The sequence below is a fragment of the Rhincodon typus genome, chromosome 6 (assembly GCF_021869965.1).
Source record: "Rhincodon typus isolate 14 chromosome 6, sRhiTyp1.1, whole genome shotgun sequence".
In the NCBI taxonomy this organism is placed as follows: Eukaryota; Metazoa; Chordata; class Chondrichthyes; order Orectolobiformes; family Rhincodontidae; genus Rhincodon; species Rhincodon typus.
Window position 1 is genome coordinate 41455117 of NC_063337.1, and position 15076 is coordinate 41470192.

Sequence of the window (15076 nt, forward strand, 5' to 3'; positions counted from 1 at the left end):
CTGCAGGGTGAGCAAGACTGGGAACTCAGTATTCAAGGATATTTGATGTTCCACAAGAACAGGCATGAAGTAAAAGGAGGTGTGGCAGCTATGTTAATAAACAAAGATATCAGTGCAGTGGTGAGGAGTGATACAGATACAATGGATCATGATAGGGAATCTATTTAGGTTAAAATCCTGGAACTCCCTTGTAATGACTTTGTAGGTCTAACCTACAGTACATGGATTGCAGTGGTTCAAGAAAGCAGCTCACTACCACATTCTCAAGGGTAGTTAGGGATGGATAATAAATGCTGGCCCAGCCAATGACACACATGTCCCATGAGTGGATAAAATTAAATGTGGAAATACGGATTAGAAAGGGAAAGAAATCATGTGTTGGAGTCATCTATTAGGCCCCCTAAGAGTAACCTCACTGTTGGATGAATCAAGAAATAATGAAGATGTGTAAGATGGGCACTACAATTGTCATGGGTGATCTTAATCTGTTTGTTGGCTGACAAATTATGAAGGGTAACATGGAAGTCAAATTTGTAGAATGCATCTTGTTTCTTAGAGCAGCACATTCCAGAACTTACCCAGGAAGGGGCTGTTTAGATCAAGTAATGTGTAATGAAGTAGGATTAATAAGAGATCGCATGGTTAAGGATACTCTAGGAGGTAGCGATAACAATATTGTAGAAGTTTGAATTCAGTTTGAGGGATAGCAACTAGAGTCTCAAACCATTGTCTTCAGCTTAAATAAAGGCAGTTTGACAGGTATGAAGAAAATGTAAAAATAGACTAAAGGGCAAGTCAGTGGATGAAACAGAGTCGCTAAAAGTTGGACCCTTGGAGGACATGACTGAGGAATTAATAACTGGGAACAAGAAAATGGCAGATAACTTAAACCAATATTTTGCTTCAGCCTTCAAAGTGGAGGACACTACAAACATCCTAAAGATAACAGATAAGTAAGATGCTAGGGGGAGAGAAGATCTAATGACAGTCTCTATCACAAACTAACGGCACCAAAGGCAGACAGGTTGTTATGATTCAAGGCACTAACTAAACGACTGTGGTCTTAGGTTAAGACCTTATGCCTCATGAACATCCTAAGGACTTTAAACTGAAAGGAGCTGACAAAGACGGATTCACTTTTGTCTGTTTCAAGTTAAGGAAAATGTGGCAGAGTTGGACTTAACTCTCCTGGAATATGTTAGCTGTTGGTCTTATGTAGATTTTTTTTGTAACATTTAGATTGGAACTTTGCTTTGGTATCTGGGGTGATGGTCTTTTTGGTTAAAAGTGACTGAGAGTTTTATAAGCGTTAAATATTGAGATCAAAGCTTTAATCCAAAACCTGAACATTGGACCGGATTGAACAGAAATTGTGAAATTTGTGCTTCTGGATGATGTGACCAAAGGCTGTATATAAATGATGAAATTGTTGAATCCTTCGTTACAGCCTTAAAGTACATTGGTAATGATTGTCCATTCAAGTGGCAACTTGTTAGTGTTTAACAAGAAAAAATAGCTTTTGACCAGCAGTGGAGGTTGAAAGCATAATCCAATCAGATCATTTGGAAGTTGGGGCTGGATCCTTTGAGAATCAAGATTGTTGAAGAGTACACTTGAATCAAATCAGACATTGCTTTTTCCCATGATCTGGTGCATACAAAGGTGAAGCAGAAGAATTTCAAATGAGTTAATGGTTTCTCAGACTTTGAGTTACAGCTTTGTTCATTTTAGTTTTGCTCTTGAAAGATGAAATGACGATAAAGCTGAAAAAGGGCAGTTTCTAAAACCTTGTTGTTATTTTCCTGAAAGGAATCTTTCAAAGTGGCCATGAAGTCTGTGTGGTTTAATACTGGTTACAATGGTTAAGTTTTGAAATAAGGAAGATGTTCTTTTCTGTGAGTACATGAGCTGGTATTATTTAATAATTGCTAGTACTGTGGAATGGCAAAGTTCAGAAACAAAATAAGAGGAGTTGGAATTATGGCATATTTTAATTGTAATTTAAAGCAGTTATATCGAGGTTCAGTTTCACAGTAACCTCCAAAATATCAATATATGCATCATATCAGGTATTAAAAATCAAAATGTTCCTGGAAGCACATCCACATAATATGCAGACTTTCAGCACTTACACAACAATAAAAGTGATGAAATGTTGTGTATGCCTGCTGCTTGGGCTAAAATAAACCCTTGTCCTGCCATATTCAGCTTAGCTCTTTGACTGTATCTGCATTGGACTATATTCATAGTTTCTTTCAAGCTATCAACTTTAGAGGAACTCCAGCAGCATCCTTTGAAGTCTGTCAGTTTTCATTAACTTTCTAGATTTGCACATCAGTGATATCAAACCTAATTAGTGTCAGCATGGACACTTATTCAAATTCATGCTAATGTTCTTTGCCCAAGAAATGTCAATGATTTTCAGGAAAATGTTCTCCTGTATTGAAGAAAGGTCAATACTATTGTCATAGAGTTCAATAATTTTTAACTGTTCTTCAAATATCTTGAAGCATGAAGGACCTCCTTTAAATGATTTGCAGGAGGAGAGCCAGTATGGTAAAGTAAACAGCCTACCTCCTCCGTCATGTCTGAGTCACTGCCCTACACTTGTGTATAGCACTTTCTCTTCCTTTGTTGTGAATATTTATCAAATTGACCTGCATAGATACAACAACTCCAAATCCAAAGAATTCATGCAGTAGCATTTCTATAAAAAAATCCTCTTGTTCTCATTGGTAATAATAGTTTTAAATTGGTGATTCCTTTTTAATGACTCCCCAGCCAGCAGAAATAGTGCTTCCCTATTCACTCTAATGCCGGACTTCCCAAAATGGGATTGGGACCCTAAGTGGGGTCGTGAGTTGAACTTTTTGCGCTCCTGAGTTCTGAGGCAACCATAGCAGTCATGGAGCTCTGATAAGTTATAGCACATGTGCTCCCATTTTAACAAGCCCCCTAATCTCACAGGCCTCCTACCCCACTCTGAGTTCTTGCTGAGAGGTTACAACAATTTTCAAGCCTCGATATCGAGTAGGAAAGACTTCAGAATACACAGCTCTAACATGATCTTTTCTAATTAAAATAATATTTATGAAACACACTTTTAGCATTCACTCTTAGTATCATTGCAAATTGTCCCTGTATTTCAAGTATTTTTATGACTAGTTTGTCACCCTGGTTTTACCTGTGTTTTGGTTGTATGTGTTCTTTCTATGACAGGTACCCAAAACTGCTCACAATTTTCTAAGTACAGGTTAATTGAGGTGTTGTGCAATTTTATCATTCCTGTATCCTACGCTTCATGTTAAAAGTCAAAATATGATTGGTACTTTAGAAAATAAATTTTTCAATATGTGCTCTCACCTTCATAGAATTGTGTATTTAAACCATAGATCTCTGTTGTTCTACATCATTTTCACAATTGTATTCCCAATACTCAAGTCTAAACCATCTCTGTATACTGAGAACGAAAGCTGGCCCTATACTGACCCTTAAAACTCTCCCCCAAACTACACATCCACCTTAAATTATCTAATTGTTTCTTGTCTGTCAAACAAGGTTTCCTGTGGGATCACAGACCTGAGTATTTCCTTGTGAGACAGCTTTGAAAGCCAAAATATAAACATCTTTCGTTTATCCAATCAGGGTACTCTTCAAATGTCTATTGCATTATATAGAGCCTTACTGAGGCCACACCTGGAGAATTGTGTGAGGTTTTGGTCTCCTTACCCATGAAAAGACATACTTGGCATAGAGAAAGTACAATGAAGGTTCTCCAAACAGATCCCTGGAATGAGGGCGTTGTCCTTTGAGGAAGGTGTAAATAGTCTGGGTCTACTTCCAGTCTCCACAGAACGAATCATCACAGTCACAGGTCATTACTGCAGGAGTTTCTCAGGACAGTGTCCTAGGCCCAATGATCTACAGCTGTTTTATCAGTGACCATTCCTTTCATCATAAAGTCAGAAGTGAGGATGTTCAGTGATGATAGCACCATGTTCTGTCTCAATCATGGCTCCTCAGATACTGAAGCATTCCATGTCCATGTGCAGCAAGACCTGGATATCCTTCATATCCTTGATACTGTCCAGGACAAAGCAGCCTGTTTGACTGGCACCACTTCCACAAACATTCAGTCCCCCCAACACCAACCCTCAGTAGCAGCAGTATGTGTTATCTACAAGATGCACTACACTAGCAGCACAAAGGCTTCTTAGACAACACCTTCGAAACCCATGACTTCTACCACCTAGAAGGACAAGGGCAGCAGATGATTGGAAGCAACAGCACCTGCAAGTTTCTGTCCTAGGCACACACATCCTGATGGAACTAAATCACTGGTCCTTCAGTGTCACTGGGTCAAGATCCTGAACTCCCTCCCTAATAGCACTGTGGATGACCCTGCTCCCCAAGGAATACAGCAGTTCAAGAAGGCAGCTCACCACCACATTCTAAAGGACAACCAAATACCAACAATGGGTTGGAAGTTGCAAAGTCATCTTTTGTTTCTTCTGGTAACTGGTTATTTTTGGGGTGATGCAGAAATAAATTCTGGCTTAGTCAGTGACACCCACAGCTCATGTACAAATAACAAAAGAGATAGGATCTCAAACATGCACAATTTTTACAGGGATTGACAGGATATTTGTGGGAAGGATGATTCTCCTGACCAGGGGAGTCTAGAACCAGAAGACACAGCCTCAAAATAAGGGGCAGCCTTTTAGGACTGAGATGAGGATGAATTTCTTCAAACAGAAGGTGGTGAAACTTCAGAATTTTCCTCTCAGAGGGCTGAGGAAGCTCAGTCATTGCATGTTCAAGACAGAGATTGATAGATTTCTGCGTATTAAAAACAGGGAAATGGGGATAGTGCAGAAAAATGGTGTTGCCGTCAAAGATCTCATTAAATGATGGAGCAAACTCAGATGCTGAATGCCTTACTCCTGCTTCTATTTCATGTGTTCTTATTTAGCAAACAAGACTTTGCTTTAACAAATCTGTAGGCGGTCCTTGAATTAAACCTTGTATTTAAAATTTCTCATCAATTTTAACGCAATTTATAGATCCTACAAAAGTCCACCACAGTTAATAGACTATGTGGTTGCTAGTAACTTGAATTATTCTTCTTTCCAGTTTTGAACAATGTTCTTGAGGAGAAGCAAAAAGCATAAATCCAAATCAAAGTTTAGTCCTTGAATTTCCATTTTCTGTATTGTGGGAATTCATTTCATCAGCCACTATCAAATTGCGGTTTACTAACAATAATTCTTCACCTCAGACCACTTGAATTTCATTCCTCCCAAGTTTTGCATAAATTGACATTACCAGAATGCAATTCCAATAGGTGGGAGAATGTCTTCGTTCAGTCCTCAGACTTGCACTCCTGTGGTTAGCACTGCTGCCTCACAGCACCAGGCACCTGGGTTCAATTCCACCCTTGGGTGACTGGCTGTGTGGAGTTTGCACATTCTCCATCTGTCTGTGTGGGTTTTCTCCAGGTGCTCTGGTTTCCTCCCAATGTCCAAAGTTGTGGAGTTTAGGTGGATTGGCCATGCTAAATTGCTATTGTGTCCAGGGATGAGCAGGTGGATTAGCCATGGGAAATGTTGGGTTACAGGGATAGGGTAGGTTGGATTTGATGGGCTAAACAGCCTGCTTCCACACTGTAGGGATTCGATGATTGCCAGTGTTGGGTCCTTGATAGTTATTGAGGGGGCATCACATGCAAGACACTGACAAAACGCAAGTAGAGAACTATTGGAGGAGACAAAAATAAATTTGAGACAAATATGAAAAATGTATTTATTTTTGATATTTCATAACTTGATCAGTAACACTGATGTCCATACACATTACTTCCTTTGAAATTTACCTGCGTTCATTTGCGAACTCTTAATGAAGTAGTAACTGAAGGTTCAATAATTGTAAAATAATAATTCATACTGTCGCAACATCATTATGCAGCATAATTGCAATCAGTATTCTGTGTTCATTAGTCAACTTAACTTCAATGCACCCACAGTTTTGCTAGTCCTACATATTTGGATAAAAAACTTAAATTTGATCGATCTTTAACTTTTTTTGTTAAAGTATCATGTAGTTGTTCCAAGGTGCTTGGCAATAGTATTGATAATTAAAGAATACAAAGCACAACACTGAAATGCTTGTATTATTCTACATCTCCAATAAAAGATTTCAGGCTATTTTCTTGGTTAGATAATTACAGAATGGTGCAAAGGTTGGTGTCTCCCAGTAGCAGAGTGTAGGAGGATGCTATGGAAACCAAAAGAAAAATATCAAGTCACTACTGTGATTAACATCAACCTCCTTCTGTGATCTAATACACCACTTTATGTCAACCAGTCAACTAATATGAAAGGTTACCATTAAAATTCTTCCTTGTTTCTTTTTTAAGCTAACTATTGAAGGTTAATTCTTGAATCTGTTCCCAGCTGTGTCTATTTGTGGGTGGATAGCATTGCACAACAGTTACCATAGCTACATATTTAATCATTCTCATGCTTCTACATTAAAAAAACACGCTATCTGAAAAGTGTCTCAGACCGCAAACTGCCAAGAAATACATTTCTGAATTTAAGACATTCGAGTTGGGTCCTTATATCGAGAAAATCTTATCTCATACAGCTCTTGGAAATCAGATACAGAATTTCAGAATTTGTATCTCTTGTGCTCAGTTGAATCTCGGTTATACATTCATTTTGGTCATAAGAATTCAATAGAAAAAAGTAGCAAGCTTGAGGACTTGGATCAATTTACAATTCAGCAGAGGACTACGACCGTTAATTAAGTGCGGAAAAAGTCAAAAATAACACAACACCAGGTTATAGTCCAACAAGTTTACTTGAAAACACAAGCTCTCGGAGTGCAGCCCCTCCATCAGGTGCAGTGATAGGACAGCACAGAGTTTATAGGCAGAGAGATGAAGGGCAGAGAGATCAAAGGATCATACAAGTGGTGAGAGTACCCTTCGTCATCCAGTACTTCCCTGGAGTGGAGAAACTATGCCATGTTCTTTGCAGCCTTTGTTGGTGAAACCATGTAGCTGCTAGGACAACAGATGAATGGACACTGTGCAACAATCATAGAACATAGAACAGTGCAGCACATTACAGGCCCTTCGGCCCACAATGTTGTGCCGAACTTTTACACTAATCCTAAGGTCTATCTAACCTCCACCCCTACATTATACTATCATCCATATGCCTATCTAATAGCTGCTTAAATGCCCCTAATGAGGCTGACTCCACTACCCTCTCCAGCAATGCATTCCACGTCCCGACCACTCTCTGAGTAAAGAACCTACCTCTGACGTCTCCCCTATATCTACTTCCACTCACTTTAAAACTATGCCCCCTCATAATAGCTACCTCCACCCTAGGAAAATGTCTCTGGCTGTCCACTCTATCTATACCTCTGATCATTTTGTACACCTCATTCAAGTCACCTCTCATCCTTCGTCATTCTAAAGAGAAAAGCCCCAGCTCTCTCAACTTTTCCTCGTAAGACCTTCCCTCCATTCCAGGCAACATCCTGGTAAATCTCTGCACCTTTTCCAATGCTTCCTCATTTTTCCTGTAATGAGGCAACCAGAACTGGACACAATACTCCAGATGTGGCCAAACCAGGCTTTTGTATAGCTGGAGCATAACTTCACAGCTCTTGAACTCAATCCCTCTATTAATGAAAGCTAACACACCATACGCCTTCTTAACAACTCTATCCACCTGGGTGGCAGCTTTCAGGGAACTGTGGACATGAACCCCAAGATCCCTCTGCTTCTCCACACTGCTAAGAATCTTTCCGTTAACCCTGTATTCTGCTTTCAAGTTTGTCCTTTCAAAATGAATCACCTCACACTTTTCAGGCACTTCTCAGCCCAGCTCTGCATCCTATCAATGTCCCTTTGTAACCTAGAACAGCCCTCCGCACTATCCACAACTTGACCCACCTTCGTATTGTCCGCGAACTTACTAATCCACCCTTCCACTCCTACATCCAAATCATTTACAAAAATCACAAATAGAAGAGGACCCAGAACAGATCCTTGTGGTACACCACTTGGAACTGAGCACCATGTTGAATATTTTCCATCCACTCCTTTGTCTTCTAAGGGTCAGCCAATTCTGAATCCAATCTGCCACATTTCCCCCTATCCCATGCCTCCTTACCTTCTGCATGAGCCTACCATGGGGAACCTTATCAAATGCCTTACTTAAATCCATGTATACCACATCCGCTGCACTACCTTCGTCCACGTGTTTGGTCACCTCTTCAAAGAATTCAATAAGGTTTGTGAGGCATGATCTACCCCTCACAAATCCAAGCTGACTATCACGAATCAAACTGTGCCTTTCCAAGTGATCATAAATCCTATCTCTCAGACCCCTTTCCAATAATTTGCCCACCACTGACGTAAGACTAACTGGCCTGTAATTTCCGGGGTTATCCCTATTCCCTTTTTTGAACAAGGGAATGACTATTGCCTCTCTCCAATCTTCCGGCACTATATCCGTGGACAGTGAGGACGAAAAGATCATCGCCAAAGGCCCTGCAATCTCTTCCCTCACTTCGCATAGAATCCTTGGATAAATCACATCAGGCCCGGGGGACTTATCCATCTTCAAGTTCCTCAAAATTCCTAGTACATCTTCCTTACTAACATCTATCTCCTCTAGCCTACCAGCCTGTTTCACACTGTCCTCCCCTACAACTAGGTCCCTCTCAGTTGTGAATACCGAAGAAAAGTATTCATTAAGGACCTCTCCTATCTCTTTAGGCTCCGTGCACAAATTCCCTTTACAATCCTTGATCGGCCCAACCCTTTCTCTGGTAATTCTCTTATTCCTCACGTACGTGTAAAAAGCCTTGGAGTTTTCCTTGATCCTATCTGCCAATGTTTTCTCATGCTCCCTTCTAGCTCTTCTGAGGTCTTTCTTTAGCTCCTTCCTGGATAACTTGTATCCCTCTAGAGTCTTTTCCGTTCCTTGTTTCCTAAACCTTACATAAGCATCCTTCTTCCTCTTAACCAGTCGTTCGACCTCTCTTGAGAACCAAGTCTCCCTCACTCGACCGCATCTTCCCTGCCTGCTAGGGACAAACATATCGAGCACACACAGTATGCATTCCTTAAACAATCTCCACATTTCTATAGTGCTCTTCCCTGACAGCATCTGTTCCCATTTTATGTTACCCAGTTCTTGCCTAACAGAATTTTAATTACCGTTCCCCCAATTATAAACCTTACCCTGCTGTATGTACCTATCCTTTTCCATGATTATTGTAAAAGTAACAGAGATATGATCGCTACCACCAAAATGCATTCCTACCACCAGATGGGATTGTTCCCTCCCAGCCGAGGAACACTTCAGTGGTCAAGGGCATTCAGGCTCCAATTGGGTAAGCGTCCTCCAAAGCGGACTTCGAGATACGCAACAACACAAAATCACCGAGCCAAGACTGATAGCCAAGTTCAGCACCCAGGAAGATGGCCTCAACCATGATCTTGGGTTCATATCATGCTACAGGTGACACCACCACACTGTTCTGTATCTGTAAAATCTTCCTTATTGTCCTGTTTTGACAGCATCACCTTGATAAATTGTTATGATTTCTCTATCTTCATTAGTTTGTACAGTTTTGGATTACTTATTACTCTCTCACAAGTACCCGCATGTTTGTACAAACACACAAGCACGCACACATATTCACATACATCTCAACCTATGGGGTGTATCATTTCATCCAAGAAGTTTGCTTATTTGCAGATACATTCTATTTTGTTCAAGAAACACATAATTTGTAGTAACAGTCAGTCAGAGTGGCATTTTATAAATTCCTGCTTTTGGAACAAAACCAGCTTGATTCCAGGTTAGAACTCTGAGACAGATTCTGGGCAAGGCCTCACACCTACAATTCGGTGTCTGACCAGAGTCTGACCTGCCTGTTTGAAGTTTTGCAAATTAGGCAGACATTGACGAAACCTTTAATTATCTCGGGGCAGTGACTTGAAACAGATTCTGGAATTTGCATCTTAATCAATTGAAACTTGAGTCTGCTTTCTAACAGAGTTCTCCATACCCTGCTTCTCCATTTTCTCAAATGCAGGTATGTGTGAATGATTAAAGACTGAACATGAGACAGTCAGCCAGCCATTTTAGGTTGGTTCACTCCACTCACACCAGTTGTATGATCCTTTGATCTCTCTGCCCTTCATCTCTCTGCCTATTAACTGTGTGTCTGTGTGCTCTCCTCTCACTGCACCTGACAGAAGAGCAGCGCTCTGAAAGCTTGTGATTTCAAATAAACCTGCCGGACTATAACTTGGTGTCGTGTGATTTTTGACTTTGTCCACCCCAGTCCAACACTGGCACATCCAGATCTTAAGTGCAAAAAAAGCACAAGAGAAAATTTCAAGGCAGATAAAAGTGGACAAGAAGATTAAAACAAAAAGGTTAGTGAAGACAAATGTAGACCCCTTACAGTCTGAAAAATAAGAATTGATAATGGAGCACAAGGAAATGGCAGAACAATTATGTAATTGCTTTTGTCCTGTCTTCAGAAAAGAAATCATGAATAACTTACCAGAAGTGCTAAGAAAGCAAAGGCGTTTTGGATAGGAGGAAAACTGAAGTAAATTAGAGTCACGTAGTCATAGAGCTGTACATAGGGTCATAGAGATATACAACATGGAAACAGATCCTTCTGTCCAACCTGTCCATGCTGACCAGATATCCTAAATTTATCTAGTCCCATTACCAGCATTTGGCCCATATCCCTCCAATCCTTCCTATTCATATACCCACCCAGATGCCTTTGAAATGTTGTAATTGTACCAGCCTCCACCACTTCCTCTGGCAGCTCATTCCATACACGCACCACCCTCTGTGTGAAAAAGTTGCCCCTTAGGTCCCTTTTATATCTTTCCCCTCTCACCATAAGCCTGCACCCTCTAGTTTTGGACTCCCCTACCCTGGGACATTCTTTGGCTATTTACTCTATCTGTGGCCCTCATGATTTTATAAACCTCTAGAAGGTCACCCCTCAGCCTCCACTGCTCCAGGGAAAATAGCTCCAGCCTATTCAGCCTCTCTGTATAGCTCAAACTCTGCAACCCTGGCAACTTCCTTATAAATCTTTCCTGAACCCTTTCAAGTTCCTACAGCAGGGAGACAGATTTGAATGCTACTTCAAAAGTGGCCTAAAAATTAGAATTCATATAAAAAATGCTGGAGAAATTAATGGGACTTAAAGCTGATAAATCCCCGGGGCCTTATAATCTACATGCCAGGGTACTAAAGGAGTGCCCATGGAAATCATGGACACATTGTTCGTTATCTTCCAAAATTCTACAGATTCTGGAATTGTCCCAGCAGATTGAAGGGTGGCAAATGTAACTCCACTGTTTGAAAAGAAGGTAGGGAGAAAATCATGAATTATAGACTGGTTAGCCTAACATTGGTAATAGGCAAAATGCTCGAGTATATTATGAAGAATGTGATTACAGGCTGCTTAGAAAATAGCAACAGTATGATACAAATTCAATTGGATTATGAAAGGGAAATGGTGTTTGATAAAACAATTGGAGTGTTTTGAGGAGGTAACTCATAGAATAGGTAAGGGTGAACCAATGATGTGGTGTATTTGGAGTTTCAAAAAGTTTTTGATGAAAGTAGGTTACTGCACAAAATTAAAGCATGTGATTGATGATAATATATTGGCATGGACTGGGAATTGGTAGCAGACAGGAAACACAGACTGGGGGAATAAATGGATCATTTTAAGAATGCAAAGCAGTAACAACTTGGGTATCGTAGGGATTAGTCCTTGGGCTCCGGATATTCACAATTTACATCAATTATTTGGATGAGGTAATCAAGCGTAATGTTTCCAAGTGTGCTTGACAGAAAACTACCTAGGAATGTCAGTAGTGAGAGGATGTAAAGAGGGCCTAATTAAAATTGTAATAGGCTTACATTTGTTTTCATTAATCTTTCTTTTCTGTTTACATACTTAAGCTCCTACTGTCTATTTTTGCATTCCTTGCAAGCTTACCCTCATAATCATCTCTTGGTCCTCCTTTATTGACTTTTAAACCTCTCCCAGTCAGCAGCTTGCTACATTTTCTAGCAACTTTATATCACTCCTCTTTGTTTCTAATACTATCCTTAATTTATTTTGTTAACAATGGTTAGGTCACTTTTCCTGTTGTATTCATTTGTCCAAAAGGAATGTATCTGCTATCTATTTGCTCACTCACTGGCAAGTTCAGTGAGTGGGTAGATACATAGCAGATGAAGTATGACTTGGATAAACGTGATGTTGTCTATTTTGGTAGGAAAAACAGAATAGCAGAATGTTATTTAAGTAGTGATGGATTGAGAAATGTTGTTGTACAAAGGGACATGGGTATCCTTGTTACTGGTCACTGAAAGCAAGCATGTAGGTACAGCAAGCAGTTAGTAGGGCAAATGGTATGGTGCATTATTCGTTGCAGGAGGGCGTGAGTACAGAAACAAAAGTTTTACTGCAGCTGTAAAATGCCTCGATAAGACCACATCTGGATTGTTGTTTGCAGTTTTGGTCTTCTTCCCCAAGAAAACATGTACTTACCATAAGATGGGGTACAGCAAATGTTCTGGGAATGAGAGGTTTGCTGCATGAGGAGAGATTGGATTGACCAGGCCTGTATTATCTCTGTGTTTGGAAGAATGAGAGGGTAACTCATTGAAATGTATAAAATTCCGACAGGGCTGGATGGACCGATGCAGAATTGATGTTTCCCCAGCTGAGGGAACCAAAACAAAGGGTCACAGTCTAAAGATATGCAGTAGGCCATTTCCGACTGAGGTGCTGAGAGATTTCCTCACTCAGACAATGGTGAACCTGTGGCATTGTCTACCACACAGAAGATGATGAAGTTCACTGAATATAGTTAAGAAAGAAATAGATTTCTAGAAGCTAAAACTGCCAACAATGTGAGGGGGATAATGGTTTTGAGATCATGTTGAATGGCAGAGAGGGCACAAAAGACTGAATGGCTGGCTCCTGTTCCCTATTTGTTTCTATGCTTCCATGTGCTATTAAGGTGAAAATTTGAAGTTTAAGATATCTGGGGAGTTTAACGTCAGTATGATTTACTTGAAATAATATGTAACAATTGAAAAGCCTTGGAATAGTTGAATTTTCAATCCTTTTCTTGTTATTAGTTTTCAGTGCTGTATATCCTGGCATTTGCAATCATTATGGTTGGATTTGTTCTTTACAACACCACTCCGTCACACGTAGCTGAAGTCCAGATTCAACATCAAACGGCAGCTAGTGGATTTGATGACTCTGTTCGAGTAAATTACATCAATACCCAAGAACCTACCATTCACTTTACCTCCATGGACTACCCTGTGGTTACAGAAGTACAGCTGTAAGGATCCTTAAGAACTGCTTGTAGTGTTTTTAAATTCATTTCTTCTGTTTCTTTACATGCAGATACAATTAAAATTCCTTAAGAGTAAACAGGCTTCCTTTTTTTAAAATAAACATAAGGCAACTATTCAAAGTTTTGGCAAAGAGCAAGTCAACAACCTCATAAGGTAACTATCTTTTACATTGTGCAAATGTTTACAGTACAGAAAAAACAAATCGTGTTCCAGTTCAAAAATAGAACCCTTGCTCCCAGCAGTCTCTCCATGTAAATATTACCGTTTACTGGCTTAGTAGGAGATAAATTTCCGTTTTGTTCAGGCATTGGTTTGAGTTTAGACAGATCAGATGTTAGGGCTGCTCAATGTTTTTCAGGGTCTCAATGGGCAGGAGTGGGTGAGGGTGAATCAGGAAGTGGGGGAGGTCTAATTGGATGAGCTATGCATTCCAGGGACCTTGAGTTGGGTGATGACATAATGTTAGATGTGGTTGACATTTGGCAGTGGTGATGATAGTGTCAGATCCCTTCAGGATAGTGGGTGGAGAATCGATGGTTTGAGGCAAGAGGGGAGAATCTGTTGGGACTGGAGGCTTCGGAGTGAGGAAGGGCAGTTGAGGGGCCAGAGTGAGGGTGGGAGGGGGGTGTGTAAGACTGGTGTCTCATGGAGAGGCTCCTTGGGTAGGCATGTAGATCTAGGAGGAAGCTATTTATTCACTCATCATCTGAATTCACCATGTTTCCTGGAAACCCAGCAGTCCTGAGTTCAGCCTCATTATAGTACTTAAAATTCCTACTCATCTCCTTGAAGTAGTATAAACTGCCTATCCATTTTCCATCGTCAGTTAAAACTGAAATGGGGTGGTTTGGAAGTATGCTTGGGTCAGAGGGCAGATTTTTCAGATGTTAACCACCCCTCACCAAGCATCGCTTCACTATTTTGAAGGTTAAATCCACACCACCATCTTGGGAGGCCAATTTTGCACACTGAAAATTTATTCTCTCAAACAGTTCAAATTAGGCCCAGGTTTGTCTTTCTTTTACAGCAATTTTATGCATAATAGCAAAGTGTGCAACTCGACCGGAAGCACTCAAATAGACCATTAATGCACCTTACGATGAAAAACTGTGGCACCGATAATTTGCGTACTGTAATATTACAATAACTGTTGGAATATTTTACAAAAGGAGTGAGACTGGCAGTAGTTGCTTGAGGGTTCAGAAGAAAGAGCAGGGCCAGGGGTGCAAAATCATGAATCCACATTCTTCTCCTGCTTCCAAACCCTGTCCCCAACTTTTAACCTTTGACAGGCTCCATCCAGCAGCTGCTTGATGTGCTTTGGGTCCTTAAGAATTCAACAGTATAGTATGCAGCAATTGTAATGAGATCAGCCAGGTGAACCTCACAGAAGAGAAGTTCTTTGATTGGGACTGTTAATGGTCCAATCAGGGAGCCCTGGCTGACAGATATTAACAGGGGAGTCAGCAGTTCTGCTGTCATTCTGACAGCTGGCTCTGAGGAAGCCAGATTGGTGTCAAGTATTATGCACATGAAAATAAAGGGTGACTTGTCATTGGGATACCAGTCTTGGTGAAGTTATTTCACAGCACTTGTTCATTAAGTGATACAGTCGTGAGGTA

The 15076-nt window shown here is 40.5% G+C and overlaps 1 protein-coding gene across 1 annotated transcript in view; it reads left to right on the forward strand.

The window, feature by feature from the left end:
- Positions 1–13530, forward strand: part of LOC109927219 (solute carrier family 35 member F2) — a 52569-nt gene extending 39039 nt beyond the window's left edge. Inside the window, exon 9 of the mRNA XM_020527173.2 lies at positions 13227–13530. Coding sequence (XP_020382762.1) covers positions 13227–13442 — 216 coding nt within the window. The 3' untranslated portion in view covers positions 13443–13530. The remainder of the gene's footprint in view (positions 1–13226) is intronic.
- Positions 13531–15076: the final 1546 nt, after the last annotated feature.